The sequence below is a fragment of the Rousettus aegyptiacus genome, unplaced genomic scaffold, assembly GCF_014176215.1.
Source record: "Rousettus aegyptiacus isolate mRouAeg1 unplaced genomic scaffold, mRouAeg1.p scaffold_m13_p_15, whole genome shotgun sequence".
Lineage (NCBI taxonomy): Eukaryota > Metazoa > Chordata > Mammalia > Chiroptera > Pteropodidae > Rousettus > Rousettus aegyptiacus.
The window spans coordinates 47,163,511-47,178,628 of record NW_023416290.1 but is presented as its reverse complement, the minus strand read 5'-3'; the positions used below and the strand labels follow the sequence as shown (position 1 = coordinate 47,178,628).

Sequence of the window (15,118 nt, the reverse complement as noted above, 5' to 3'; positions counted from 1 at the left end):
CAAGAACACCATTTATTAACTGAATATAATAAATATCTATAGACTTATTTCATCCAACAGTTGACTACATATGAGTTGGCTCATAAAACACACCTCGACAAATTGACAGACATATACAGACAATAGAATATGATTTAGCACTAAAAAAAAAAAAAATGAGCTATCAAGTCGTGAAAAGAAACTTAAATGCATATTACTGAGTGAAGGAAATAAATCTGAAAAGGCTGCATAGTATATGATTCCAACTGTATGACCTTTTGGAAAAGGCAAGGCTATGGAAACAGTAAAAATTCCAGTGGTTCCCGGAGTTAGGGAGGAGGGAAAGGGGTCAATAGGCTGGACACAGAGAATATTTAGGACAATGAAACTACTCTTTGATACTATAATGATATATACGTGTTATTACACATTTGTCCAAACTCATAGAATGTGCAAAACCTAGAGTGAACCCAAATGTAAACTGTGGACTTTGGGTGATAATGACGTGTCAGTGTAGTTTCACCAAGATAACAGTTGTACCTCTCTAGGGGGGAATACTGATCGTGGAAAAAACCGTCTGTTTCTGGGCAGAAGTGTGTGAGGAATCTCTATACCTTCCACTCAGTTTTGCTATGACCATACAACTGCACTGAAAATAACACCTATTTTTTTTTAAAAAAAAAAAAGCTATATAAAAACACAAGTGAAAAAAAGCATGGTTCTGTAATCTGACCTCTAGAACTTATGTATTATCAATATCACCAACGATCCATTCCAATGGTAGAGTTGGCTCTGTATTCACTATATAGTTCACTCATCTAAAGAATATTTTGTGCCTAGGTGCAGGGAATATTTAATAAACAAATAAATGAAAAATTATCAGAAAATAATAAGGGCTCTTGTGCATTAAAAGTAGCTTAGGGATTAGTTACAATCTGGTGGTCCAGGAAGAGAGCCCTGAGGAAATGACTTAAACTGAGATCTGAATGACAGGCCAAAGCTAGTCTTGAAAACATCTGAGACAAGAGCTAGATTTTATTACCCAACCTAAAGTAGGATGGGCTCCTGTTTTGAAGGAACAGAATAAAGACAAGAATGTACTGGTCCTGGAACATCAAGACCAGGAAGAGAAGAGTAGCTGGTGTGCTGGGTGAGGGATTTGCAGGCTGGATGGTAGAATCTGGATTTAATTATATATAGAAGAAGAAAGCAATGAAGGACCCATTTATATTTACATATTTAAAAGTTTACTGTTTGAGCTACGGAGAATAGATTATACGTGGCAAGTGAGGAAGCTGGGGAATCGAGTAGGAGTTTATTGCCCAAGTCTAAGTGAAAAGTTTGCACTAGTGTGGAAGGAGTAATGGTGGAGGTAAGTGTATGGATCCTGGGTATATTTTCCACACACACTCAACAGTACTGGTTTGGATCTGTGTATTTGTATGTCAAGGTTAGGAGGGTGAGGAAAAGCAAAGGAATGAAAGGATGATTACCGGCTTTTGGTCAGTGCCTACTAAAATGTGGGAACACTGGGAGAAGAACAGATTTGAGAGCAATCACAGGTTGCTTTGGATATAAGTCTGAAAGTTCTACTAGACATCCAGGTGAGATGCCAAGCGAGGCAACTTGCATGAGTCAGTGTATCATGGACTTATTGACAATACTTAAAGCCAGTAGGACTTGAAGTTACCACAGGAGAGAGTAGAAGGGGTCCCAAGCCAAACCCTAAAGCATACCATTTAAGGGTTGATCAGAGGAGAAGTAGGCCAAAAAAAAAAAAAAAAGTAACCAGTGAGATTGAAAGAAAACCATCAGAGCGAGATGCACGGAAGCTGGGAGAAGGAAATGTTTCAAGAACGAAGTGTGTTCTGTTGTATCACCTGCCACTGATACGCCGCTGGAGGAAAGGTGTGATACTGGAAGAAGTGATATCAGAATTAGCAACCTGAGCGTGCCTCGAGGACTGTGACGAGAGCATGTTTCGTGGAAAAGGAAGGAATGAAGCCCAAATAGCAAGGTGCCAAAGCAGATTGTTACTTCAGACGATTCTTTGTAGGTGTGTTGTGTGAAGAAAATAGAGAAATGGAGCAGTAGCTGGAGGTAGAAGTAGGGAGGGGGTGGTTACAGGTTTTCAAAATAGGTAGCGGCAAAAAACTGGTAACACTTTAAATGTCTAATAGGGGAATGGTTAAATTATTAGCTTTTCAGTGACACACAAGTATGTGTGTGTGTGTGTGTATAGGCATGTAGACATACATTTTTTACATGGATAAACTATTTCAATAATTTTTTTTAAATAAGTAAATGTGGAGATTGTACGTATGACATATAAGCACAGTTGTCTATTTCCTCTTCCCACTGAATACCATTTGAAAATAATAGTAAAGAAATATAACCATAAGATAGCAATGACAGTGAGAACGGAAGGGGAAGGGAGTCAAATGACTCGGATTGTAAAATTGGGGCCAGGAGTGAGAAACAGAACATAAAGCAGGGAGAAAGGAAAAAAAAGGTTTATCAACCACTCGACCACTTCTGCTTGTAGAAAGAAAGCCTAATGGCTGGATGATTATGCCTTAGGCAAAAAAAAAAAAAGAAAGAAAGAAAAAGAAAAGAAGAAAAAAAAAATCTGTCTCTTAAAAGTGTTTTTTAAGTGTCCAGGATGAAGTGGGGCATATTGTGTGGATAGTAGCTCTCCAAAGTGAGGTCATCTTCATTGTGGCATTTAGGGAGGATTCTGAGTAATAGGCCACTCAGGCAACAAGCCCAGTGCAAATATAAATATATATATATAAAAATACTAATAAAACACAGAAATCCAGGTCTCCTCTCCATTACCTCATTCGTCTTTAAGAGACAAAGATATAAACCAGATATTTGCAGGAAATTTACAGGTAAAGGCAAACATGAGCAAAGAGAACTTTCGAAATATAAAAACGCTCCTTTTAAAAACTTTAGTGTCCTCAGAGAAATTCAAAACCATATTGCATAGGTTTAAAAATGCACCCATTAAAAAATAAAAGCCTGGCCTGCTTTTTGAAAAAGGAACACAGCAGAGAGTAAGAGAGCCCATAGAAATTAAAATGCAATTTTGGAAAGAAATTTTAAAATGTAGGAGATGATTTGGAAGATTGAGAAAAATCTCCCACCGTAGAGAGCAGGGGTTGGCAGACGTTTTCTCTAAAGAGCTAGATAGTAAATATTTTTTAGTTTCGTAAGCCATTTGGTCTCCTTCATTTTGGCTTTGGAGCATGAATGCAAATGGGCGTGGCCATTTGCCAGTAAAACTTTGTGAACACCAAATTTTGAGTTGCATATAGTTTTTACACATCATAAAGTACTATTTTTTTAAAAAAAATTAATCATTTAAAAATATAGAAAACATTATTATTTACCATGTGGACCATAAAAAAATAGACAGTGGCTTGGATTTGGCTCAGGGGGCCATAGTTTAGTGACTCCTAATGTCGATGAAAGATATGGGTGTTATTTAGGTAAAGCAAACTAAATTGTGGCATGAATTTAAGCAACTGCTGGTATATAAGAAAAGAATGTAGTTGATTTCCATGTCGGAAAACTTCTTTGAGATTCTCAGCACATATAATATTGTATTTCGGAGAACGTAGTACAAGAAAAAATAATCCAGACCAGACTAATTGGCCCAGCATTCGAACAGTACTACACAGTCATTATAAGGTAAATGCAACTTATTGATTGTTTTAACTTTGAATCAATCCACATTCCTAGCAGATCAGGTAGAGAGTATAGGACAGAAAACATACACTGTTAACCTTGACAATGTAAAAATAATACTGTGGATGACAGAAGGTGGGACTTGGAAGGAGAGGCACCAGTACAGAAAACGTAAAAAGGAAATGTAAAAGTATACAAAACAAAAGGAATCTTTATTTGGAAAATAAATAGATTATATTATTTAAGGTTATAAAAATAAGAACTGGAATTAATACTAAGTAAAAAAGGAGAGGAGAGGAGGAAGCTATCACATGTGTGCTAATTCCTGATCATTCTCATTGGAGTATCCACAGGTCATTCTCTAAGTCTGATAAATTAAAGAGACTGAAAAGAAGAAACCATTAACAGGTTGCCCCTGAAAATTACAGCTGGGGCTGCAGAAGGGAGATATTTAATTAGACCAGACCATGTGTTTTATACTTCCACAAAGAAAAAGAAAAAAAAAAAAGAAAGTTTTCCAATGAAAGGAGATGGGACAAGAGACTAGTATTTTCTATTCTAAGTCCTTTTGTATAACTTATTTTTTAAACCATTTGTATTTCCTTTGATAGCCACAAGGAGATTAAAAATGAGCAGGATAATTATAGATGCATAAAAATTACTTAAATTATTAAGCAAATAGAGATAATTTTTTTGTTCAGAGGGGGATGTAGCCCTACAGTCATGTGTGTTGATATGGATTCTGGATAGTTTATAAAAATAAAGGTAATTTTGTTAATGAGATAAATCCTGGGCAAAATTTTCTTTAATTGTATAAAAGTCTGTTTGAAAATAAATGTAAATGATAAGAAAAGTGGTTTTTTCTGTTGTCTTATAATTCATCCCACCTCCATTTGATGTTCTTCCCTATTCTAGGTATGTAGTGAGATTTTCAAAACTATTGATCTTAGATTGTCAGATTATTTGGCCGGTTTATCCAAACTAGATAGTTTGCTCCTGTATTAGTCAGCTTGCAGTGTCATAACAAAGCTCCATGAACTGTAGAGCTTAAGTAACAGACATTTATTTTCTCATAGCTCTGGAGGTTGAAAGTCCAAGATCAGGGTACCAGGATGGTCCAATTCTGGTGACAGCTCTCTTCCTTGTTTGCAGACACCCACCTTCTCTCTGTGTCCTCATGTGGCAGAGAGAGAGAGAGAGAGAGAGAGAGAGAGAGAGAGTGTGCACGCGCGCGCACGAGAGTGAGCTCTCTGGTGTCTCTTCTTAAATAGGAACACTAATCCTACTGGCTCAAGACCCCACCTCGTGACCACATTTAACCTTAATTACTTCCATAAAGGCCTTATCCCCAAACACAGTCACATCGAGGGTTGAGATCCAGCATCCGTATTTTGGGGTAATACAAACATTCAGTTCATAACAGCACTCATCTCCCCTGAATTCAGTTGTCATTTGGCTGAATTGAATATATAGACAAATCGTTTTACCATTAAGAAGTCGTGGAGCTGGGGAGTGACTGTTCTTCATGTGGGTTAACTTTTAAAGGGCCAGAACACTGGTACTGGAAGTTTTACGTAGACTGACCCCTGCCATATTCCAGAGATTTCATTTCCCACCTCGCCCCTTTGCTAAATACAATCGCAGCAACATCTTTTAGTGCTTTTGTTTTAGTACCAACAAGTATGCTGGCTACAACTTCCCTAGAACCAGCCTTCTCTTTTTTGTAAAACCACTAAACATTCAGCCTTTTAATTATGTCCTCTGATCTTCACAACACCTTTCGTAAGATGGGCAGAGGTGGTTTTATTCACATTTTCCTGGTGACGTAATTGGGAGATGGGAGATTAGCACTGCCCCGTTGCACAGTGCAAAGCATGCGCCTCCTTCCGTGATCGGGAAAGTGGAGAGAGCTCAGGACGGGGGCGTCGGAGGGCCAGTGACGACCCCAGCTCTGATCTTGGTGTTCCCAGTGAGGACGGAGGCTGGGTCGCTTTTGACTAGATTTATCTGAATTGATTTAATTAAGAAAGCAGTCTAGCACCGAGAACCTCACTGAAACAGCTCACATTGTTTTCCTCTGATGTCCGTCAAGGCAGAGTGGTATCGTGAAGTAAGCTTCAAGTTTGAACTTCCTAGCAGTGTGACCTCGGATGAGTTCCTTTTCTGCTTGAAGGCTGTGTCTCTGTAAACTGGATGTAATAACTACTTTGTGGGTTGTTGGGAAAATTAAGGGTGATTTCACTAAGATATTTAAAACAATTCTTTCCATATGCTGTGTTATGAAATTGTATCTAAAAATTTATGTATGTCCAGAATTAGGTATGTCTGTCTGGAATTACGCATGTTTGTCTGGCATGGCATTCATAAGCTCTTGTGCTGCATTTCCAAGCCTGACTGGGTCACACCTGGCCAAGCTTGTTCTCACAGTAACTACAGAGGAGCAAGAAAAAGTGCACAAGCAAAAAGGCCTCTTGAGAACTCAGCTCAGACTTGAGCCATCATCACCTCCGCCTTGCTCTTTTGGTCAGAGCAGACCACAAGGCTCCCCTTCCTTCTCCTCCCACCCCCAGACCCAAGAGATGAAAAAAGCAGATGCCACCTTGAGATCGAAAGACCTCGGGTCGTATTGCAAAGGGTCCTTTTGCACTGAGTACATTTTTATCAGTTATAACAGAAACTACCTAGTTATTCCTAAGTAATTGTAGAGCTATGAAATGATGATGATCAATAACCATTTTTATGGTTCATGTTTTTTCATTTTTTCTTTCGTCATGCTTTTCATTCATCCAACATTTGCACAGGGGGACGCCATAAGGTACACGCTCAAAGTGTATGCACACCTTTGCACCTTGCACGCACGGCATGTCCTGCAGTGTGCGCTTCTCAGGGCAGATGAGCCGTGGGTTTCCTGCTGTACTCAGAGCAGACACCAAGTACAACGTGATCGTCTCCCTCTGCACGTCTCTTGACAGGTACAACGATGTGGGCTGATAGGAAAAGCAGGCCTTGATAACCAGAGCCATCTGGGATGCCAGAGACATCTTGCTTCCCGTTGACTGCCTGTGCATGTCTGTTCATTCCCTCCACGAGGTTTTATTGTTAGAGACCCCGATCCCCAGCACCGTGCACTTGGGAGACGGCAGGTCTTGCCGGCATTACATGCAAGTGTTCACTTGACAGCTCGTGAGCAGTAGAGTCTCCACATCTGGATGCTGCGCCTTTATAAATAGCTCCATCAGGTGCCTGGGGAATCTGCGATGTATCTTTGACATGGGATTATGATGCTTCGTACATGACTGTCCTTGAAGACAGGGAAGAGCTGACTCAGAGTCTGAGGCGAACCAGTGGCACAGCCTGTCACCAGGAAACATGAGGTGATATTTGTGGGGTGCAGCAGAGCCCAGCCTGGATAAGGAGGAGCATCCCTTTGCCTCTCCTACTTTAGTTTCTTTATCTGTCCATCCTTTTCTTCCCATTTGCTTTATTTTTTCACTTTCTTCTCATTTCTATACTGACTTTTTCCACTGGTGCCTTTGAATACTACTTTTTTTATCAGTTGTTTTTCTTTGAGTCATAGCACACGACACCTAACACCATTTAATAATGCCTGCATCTCAAGTCAGCCGGACTCCGAAGCCTGTGTCCACTGCGCTGCCCTCCCGCAGCCCCAAATCAGGCTTGGGGATGTCGCAGCAGAGTATGTTAGTGCCATTCAAGTATATGAAGATATACTTCCCTGAACAGGCAGGATGTGACAGGCATCTTTAAAGTGCTTTAGGTAAACCATTTCTAATCCTTCCACAAACGACAAGATCGGTATTATTTCCAGTTTAGCGAGGGACATATTTAAACGGGTCCACTGACCGGCCCAAGGTCACAGTGCTAGTGAATGCCACAGCTGGCATTCATTTCAGGTCTGCATGATTCCAAATGCCAAGGTTTTTTCCATTACATCACTCTCTGTGTCAACGTAAAAAGAAAAATATTGAGGACCAGAAATGTGAGCTATCGTGCTGAGAATTGTGTGCTAGAATGACTCTGCTCTTTTGGCTCGATAGAAGAAGAATCTAATCAGAGGAAAGGCTGCTTTACTCCCTACCTGGGAATGTCAAGAACACAGCCGGGACTTGAACCAGTTTTCTGACACTCAAGGATACAAGAACTGTTATATATGATGACGGACCAGACAGTTCTTTCATCCATTCAACAAATAATTGTTGAGGGCCTGCCCTGTGCCAGGCACTGTCCTAAAGTTTGGGATTCTTCACAAAATAAGAAAGATCCCTGCCCTTGTGGAGGTTGCTAGGACATAAACAATAGACAAAATAAGTGAACTCTGAAGCGCGTAAGATGATACTTGTTATGGAGGAGGAGACAGTGGAGCAAGGCAATAAGCTCTGGAAGCTCCAGAGAAAGGAATGTCGCATTTTTTTTAAACAGAGGGATCAGGACAGGACTTCGTAAGGAGGTGATATTTGAGGAGAGGCTTGAAGGAAGTGAGGGAATTCGCCAGGTGGGCATCTGGGAGAAGAGCATTGTAAGCAAAATAAGAAATGGGCATTGTTGGCATTCGCAAACAAGAGCAAGGGATAGTGGGAGCAGAATGTAGTAGGGAAAGAGCAATAAAGCTCTTCATCGGGGATGCTGAGTAGCCAGGCTGCTTGAGGCTTTGTAAACTATTTCAATAATTTAACATAAGAGCAAGGGAAAAACAGAACGTCCTCAAGTGTGTTCGATACCTGGAGGAAGTAATCTAGGTGCAGCACGACGGTGTTTTTGATCAGGATTGTAGTGACATTAGTGATGAAAATAGACTGAAGTATGGCTATATTCGAAGGTAGACCCCTCGGGTTTTCCCAGTAAATTAGATGTGGAGTGCAAGAGAAAGAGGAGTCTCTGATGAATCCAAGATTTGGGGCTTCAGCAACAGGAAGTGTAGCCCGTCAGATGAGATGATGAAGGCAGTTTTGAGGGGAAGAACAGGAGGTCAGTTTTGGGCACGTCGAATTTGAAATATTTACGAGATATGCAAATGTAACTGAAGTCATCAGTTGTATTATAATACTGTAGTTTAGAGAGAAGACTGGACTGGGGTCGTAACTTGGGATTCGTTAGTACACACCAGGTTTTGAAAAACGAAGGCATGAGACACAACGCAGAGCACGAATGTGATGTGTGAAACGGAAATCCGTGCAGTGGGCGGTGAGGATTGTCTCGTGTCGCTGCAGAGGCGGGACTCAAGAATTACTGAGAAGGTGATGGAAATCCGATTTTTGGCTTCAGTACAAAAGACCATTTTAAACCACTGGAGCTTATTAGCAATGGAGTGGCCTGTTTCACAGGATGCATTTCCTGATGCTGTTCATGAGAATCTGAATCTAGATCATGTTTTCCCAAATTTTGTGCAGCTCCCCTACCGAGAGAGAGGGAAGGGGAGGGAGGAGAAAAATATAGTAATTACTTTCTATTAGGATATTGATATTTGGTCCTCATCCAAGTTAAGTTGTTTGCACGCGCGCGCACGCACACACACACACACACACATCCTTAATATATTCATCAAAGTCCAGGTTTACTACCCACCATTTTAGATGTCTTAAAATGGACTGGATTCTTGCCATGGGTTTAAATTTGAACCTATGGAGTATTTAGATTCCTTCAAACTTAAAGTTTCTATGAGTCTGCGGTTCTGAGCATTTAAGAATGCAAAAGGCCATCACTAAAATTCAATGTAAACAAATTATATCAGGCCAAACAGTTTTTTTTACTTTTAATGACACCACTACAATGATGTCTTAGAACACTGGTTCTCAAACTTTTAGGACCCAGCTGTATTTTTAAAAATTACTAAAGACCACAAAAAGATTTTCTTGCATGGGTGGTACAAATACAGGAGAATAACCAATATGCTGGTTGATAAGGATCTCAAATGGTGGATTGAAACGTGCAAAATAAAATTGAGGTTTATAAAAATTTACCTTGAGGATATGAAAGCCCCAGTTTGACAGAGATTAATTTGAAGAAAATTCAAAGTTGTGTATTTCCTCTAACTTTGGTATAACCCGATGATGTGACTCATAATAATTAAGAGCTTCATTTAGCATACGATAGTTTGGCCCAAATCCTAGAAGGGCCCTGTGGATCTCATAAGCTGCCTGGGAAACAGAATACAATAGGGAGATACTTTTAAAATTTCTTCTAAACACCTTCATTCACGAAAGTGTTAAGGTGACCGAAGAGGGCATTATTGGTACTTCGAAGTTAATTAATTAAAATGCCAAGTATTCTGTGAATTAGCCCGTCTTTTCTGATATTGAGAGGCCCTTTTCTGAGTGGATGAGCACCAAAATGCTAAAATAGACATCACCAGCTTGCTGGGGTGTATGTGTGTCCCTTCCCCTCCAATCTACTTTCCTTCTCTAACCTTGAGAAAGATTACGCAATGAAAGCCAATAAAATAGTTAACCGGGAACTAAAGAAAAACATCGCAGGAGAAGAAGCAGCAATGTGTCGAGCTTGTAAACACTTATGAATACTTATAAGCAGTTGCATATAAATGAGATGCTGCAAACGTGTTTCCCACTTTCTGCTAATTTGGCCATAAAGCTCGCTTGGTCTTTCTAGTAGATACCGGCAATCCACGCTTTCTTTAGTTTTTCACAATCAACTCATTGATTGTGAAAACTCATGTCAGCTTACCTATTTACAGCCATTGAGAGCTTAAAATTTGCAGTGTTCTCTTATAAATCAAAACACAGTATATTAAAAGAGAATTTATGTTGCAAAACATGTAAGAGATAATTAAATCTAACTTTAACAATGTTTCGTACATGTTCTTTCCGTTACAAACTCCTTTAAAGCATGAATTATTAGCAGAAAAGCTTCATGTTTACCTTAAAAATTTAAAACGTAAGAGTTCTTTCCAGTTTAATACAAATCAAAGTTTACCGTAAGGATAGCTGATATTGTTGCATAAAATAAGATCATTTGCCAAAAAAAAAAAAAAAAGTAATTTGCAAACAAAAGATGTGTCTCTTGCATAAAGTGAGGTCTCCCTGTGAAATGGAAAGTAAAGGCACTTTCAGCTTGTCTATAAAAAGGCCTGGACCAATTCAGCAGGGAAATGCCTGGGATTTCTGCCGGGTGCCGCAGTGTGTAGGGGTTAAAATAACAAGCTGCCTCAGGCCTCTCTTAGGGCAGCAGAACAAACCAAAGTTGTCTCCAGAGTTATAAATCCAGAGAACCTGTAGCAGACTGAACATGGAGTAAGAAAACTGGGGCACATGTTTTTTTTAACATTTGCCTTTGGGTAGAACTTTTTTTTTTTTTTGCTTTTTGTGTTTACTATTTCTAATAAATATGAAATACTCTCCCTGTTTTATGAACTATTGTTTTGGTTTAGTCTCCTACTGTGGGGGAAAAAAAATACATAGCATATCAGAGAATATTACTGGCCAGAGTTGAGTATAAATAGTAGTGTGAGTGTTGGGTGACAGAGGAAAAGAGGGTGGTTACAATAACACGATGGAACTCTTACGATTTGATAACTGTGCACCCCCCAATGAGACAATGTGAGAAACAGGTTGATGTGAGTTGAACCAATGCTTATTGTTTTAAATTGCACATAGAAATAAAGGTTAAGCTCTTTCAAGGAATCAGGTTATGACATCCTTGGTTGTCGTTGGGGCTGGGACATCAGAATAGAAGGAGAAATATTGAGGTGACCTGAAGTGTTATACAAAGAGAAGTTTAGGCAAAACGAATGAAGGTACACTCCAAGCATCCAGCAAACCAGAGCAAGTGGAGTCATTATGGCTTTTTAGTTAATGTGGAGCTAGCTCATAATAATTTCATAATAAAGCCAAGACAAAGAATCAGCCAACACATAAATGGGGCTGATACTTGTATGCTGTCTGATTACAGAGAGACAAACAGTGCTTATTGGTGGTGGGAATCTTTATCCCTCCCCATTTTATTTGCCATACCAGTTTACATGGAGGTCTATCCCAGTAGGTTCATATAGCCGTAAAAACCTATGCCTAAAGCATAGATTTTATTGCCATTAGAGCAAGTGACAACCAAATGACTGCTTAGCAAGAAGATATGTTGAAGGAAAAACGACGAAGCTCCTCGAGTGTTAGCCTCAGAACACCTGGATTTATGATAAAAAGGAAAATTTATAACAAAAGCAGATGGTGGGCTGGCGAGGATGCATTCTGAATTCACTAGGCGTGTTTGAGTGTATCTCCACCTGAGTCTCCGGGGAATGGACTTGTCTTGGTCCCGAGGGTCCTGTTTCCTAGGAAATGAGCAAGTTAAAGAGTGACCCTCCAGGAAGTTGAGGATATTGATGGATAAGCAACTTTATCCTCTTGCCTTTCCCTTCCTAATTGACAGCCTTCTGTGACTGGTTTATCGGAGTTTTCAAAAAGAAGTGATTAGCTTTACGTGCAGGAAACTTGCAAGGGGTTCGGGGTAGTGATGTGTCAGCCATGAACTCATTCGGCTAATCCGAAGGAAAATTCTCAGCAGGAAAGAGCCAGATTCAGAGGTGCTGACTTGTAAAACGTGGTGGTAAGTGCATTTCTAGCTAAAAGAGCCAAAGTTCTCGTTTCCTAATCATATGGAGGAAAAGAGGTGATGACAGGTAAAAGGGGGAAAAACCAAACGACAGAACATTTACTCACTTGTACCATCCACGCCAAAGGTCCTTCTCTCTCATCAAAATTAGGAAAGCTGTCGATACGGTTGCACACAGAGGTCAAAGGGAAATGGCCGGCAAGCCCGTGGCTCAGGGGTGGAGCGCTGAAGGAGGAGGCCACGTTGGCTTAGGAGCCACGTGAGCACAGCACAGGTGGGTGGAGGGCGGCAAGGGCTAGACCTGAAATTCACTGCTGATTAAATAAGTGGACCTGTGAACCCAGACTCGGCAAGAATGGTCATTCATGCGCTCATTCACTGTGTCTGTACAGAGCATTGTTGAGTGGGAGGCACCCTGGAGAGCACAGTGATGACCCTTCTGTCCTCACTGCGTGTCCGTCTAACTTAGGGTCCTTGTTCCTATGGTCGCAAAGCAAATAACCCCAAAACTTAGTGGTGCAAGATACCTATTTTTGATAGTCATGAATGATATGGGTCAGGAATTCACTCAGGGCTCAGCAGGGTTGGCTTCTCCTTGCATCATGGTGTCTGGGGGCCTCAGCTGAAAGACTCAAAGGCTGGTGGCTGGAATCATCGGAAGCTTGTTTACTTATTCGTCTGAGGGTTGGTGTGGGTGGCTGCTGTCAGCTAAGTCCTTAGCTGGGTGATTGGCCAAAACTCCTATACATAGCTTCTTCATGTGGCGCGAGCGTCCCCACACTATGGTGGCTGGGTTCCAAAGGCGAGTGCCAGAGAGGGTGAGCCAGGTGGAAATGGTATGTTTTATATGGCCTGCCCTCGAAGTCACATCAATTCCACTGTACTTCATTGGTCAGGACCGTCCTGGACCTGCCACAATCAAAGGGGAGTGAGTATCAGCCCCAAATATCAGTGGAGGAATGCCAGTCACAATAAATAAAAAGCACTTTTGGAAAATATAATCTATCACACTTAAGAGTCAGAGAAAAAATTAACACAGCATGAAGTAAAACGTGATAAGTATCATTTGTGATTATTTTGTAAATAATGATGCAAAGAATAATACAATTGGAAATATACTAATGAAAATGACACCTGAGCACTGTGTTTTCTAAACTCGAATCACTGCATGCCACTTCCACTGTTTTTATTATCTTATTACCTGTACTAATGTTTCCTTAATTTTTTCTTAAAATTGACCCACTTTTTTTTAATCATTTTTTTAAAGCAAACTAGATATAACTACTGACTATAAGGTTTAGTTTTGCTGTAATTTATTTTCCATAAAATAAAGGCAAACCTAAATATAATAAAAGTAAAACAACAATTATTAGATGCTAGATATACTGCTTCCTACTAAGGGGTCTGAGGCTGAAGGGATCCCTCTTTTTGTCAAAAACAAGTTAGCAGGTGTCAGAAAGGTGTTAAATCACACTCATGCAAAATCGAGGCGCTCCTCTTGACTTAATCTGAAAAACTGAAAGAATCAAAAGCGAATAGCCCTAGTGAGAAGGTCTGCAATGTTTATGGCCAGGTCTGCTTGCCACCTAACATCTTTTTGAAAACTGTCAACATTATATCTTACTTTGTTGGCAAACACTGATCCTGAATGATCAAAATTATAGAGAGCTGAGCTTTCGTCTAGCCTGGGATCCATGAGGAATACCAGCATCTAGCACAGTTGACTGTTGTTAATTAATGAATGTATTTGTAACCGGCCATCTGTCAAAAGCTGGGTCCTTGTACCCCTGCGTTTGGTTTGCTTTTACAAGCACCTCCTTAAAAGATTCAGTGAGCAATAAAGGGCCTTGGCCATTTGGCTTCCACATGAGGTCTGGCTACCCCCATTATCTTATTACCATCCCCACATGCTGGCAGAATTGACATTTTGCTTCCCCACTGTGGCATAACTAATGTTCCTAGACTTTACAGGGCCACCCTCGGCCCGGAGCTCCCAGGCCGACTTGCACATTTTAGTATGCGATATCTAAATCTGTAACGTTCATTTAAAAAATAATTATTAGCACCTTCCAGGACCAGTGTTGTACTAGGCCCTAGATTATCAGCGTGCAAAAGATGGACACTTTCTCGGAAGGTCTGCTGAGGTCAGGGGGGACACGAGCAAGATATTTATCTCTGGGGAACATCCCGCCTGCAGCCGTTAGCACACTCTAGAACCTCTAACAGTAATGCCTTTCTAGGCGTGGGACTGGCATTAACAGACCTTCTTTTCCTTCTTTATTTATAGTCAGCTACAGTGAAGCTGTCAAAACCCGTGGCTCTGTGGACTCAACAGGATGTCTGCAAGTGGTTGAAGAAACACTGTCCGAATCAGTATCAGATCTACAGTGAGTCATTCAAACAGCATGACATAACTGGTAAAGTATGCAGTATCCAAAATATTTCACTCCCTCTCCCCAGCATGATGCCCTTTCCCTTACCCTTGCAATGAGACAGCATCTCCCTGCTGAAGTTTTCTGGTGTAGGTTTACGTTAAAAGGGGTGATCCATTCCAGGTCCGTGCGAGACAGACTACTTAAAAAGCATCAGGCATTGGTGTAGAGAACCATGGATTTGGAGCGTCTAGAAGTATGTGGGAATCAGGGTCAGGGGGTGTGGGATTCTAGAGAAAAATAAAAGTAATGTTAAGGAAAGGGAGGAAGTCTTTCAAATTAGCTTGGTTACAGGATCAGTAGGTATGTGGTCTAAGTAAAAAAGATTTCTCTGTAGGAGAATCCTGAAGTGAATATAGTAATACTAACTTACTCCCCCTGAGATGAATATCTTCATAGCACAAATTAAGACTCCATTTAGATCAAGGAGCTTC

General features: G+C 40.6%; 1 protein-coding gene across 5 annotated transcripts in view; it reads left to right on the top strand.

Moving 5' to 3' along the window:
- Window positions 1-15,118, top strand: part of SAMD12 (sterile alpha motif domain containing 12) — a 343,905-nt gene that overhangs the window by 131,301 nt on the left and 197,486 nt on the right. For 4 of the 5 annotated variants that reach the window (XM_036232982.1, XM_036232981.1, XM_036232983.1 and 1 more), the window contains exon 3: window positions 14,540-14,669. In XM_036232982.1, coding sequence (XP_036088875.1) covers window positions 14,540-14,669 — 130 coding nt within the window. The remainder of the gene's footprint in view (window positions 1-14,539; window positions 14,670-15,118) is intronic. The other variant, XM_036232980.1, reaches the window with a different exon arrangement.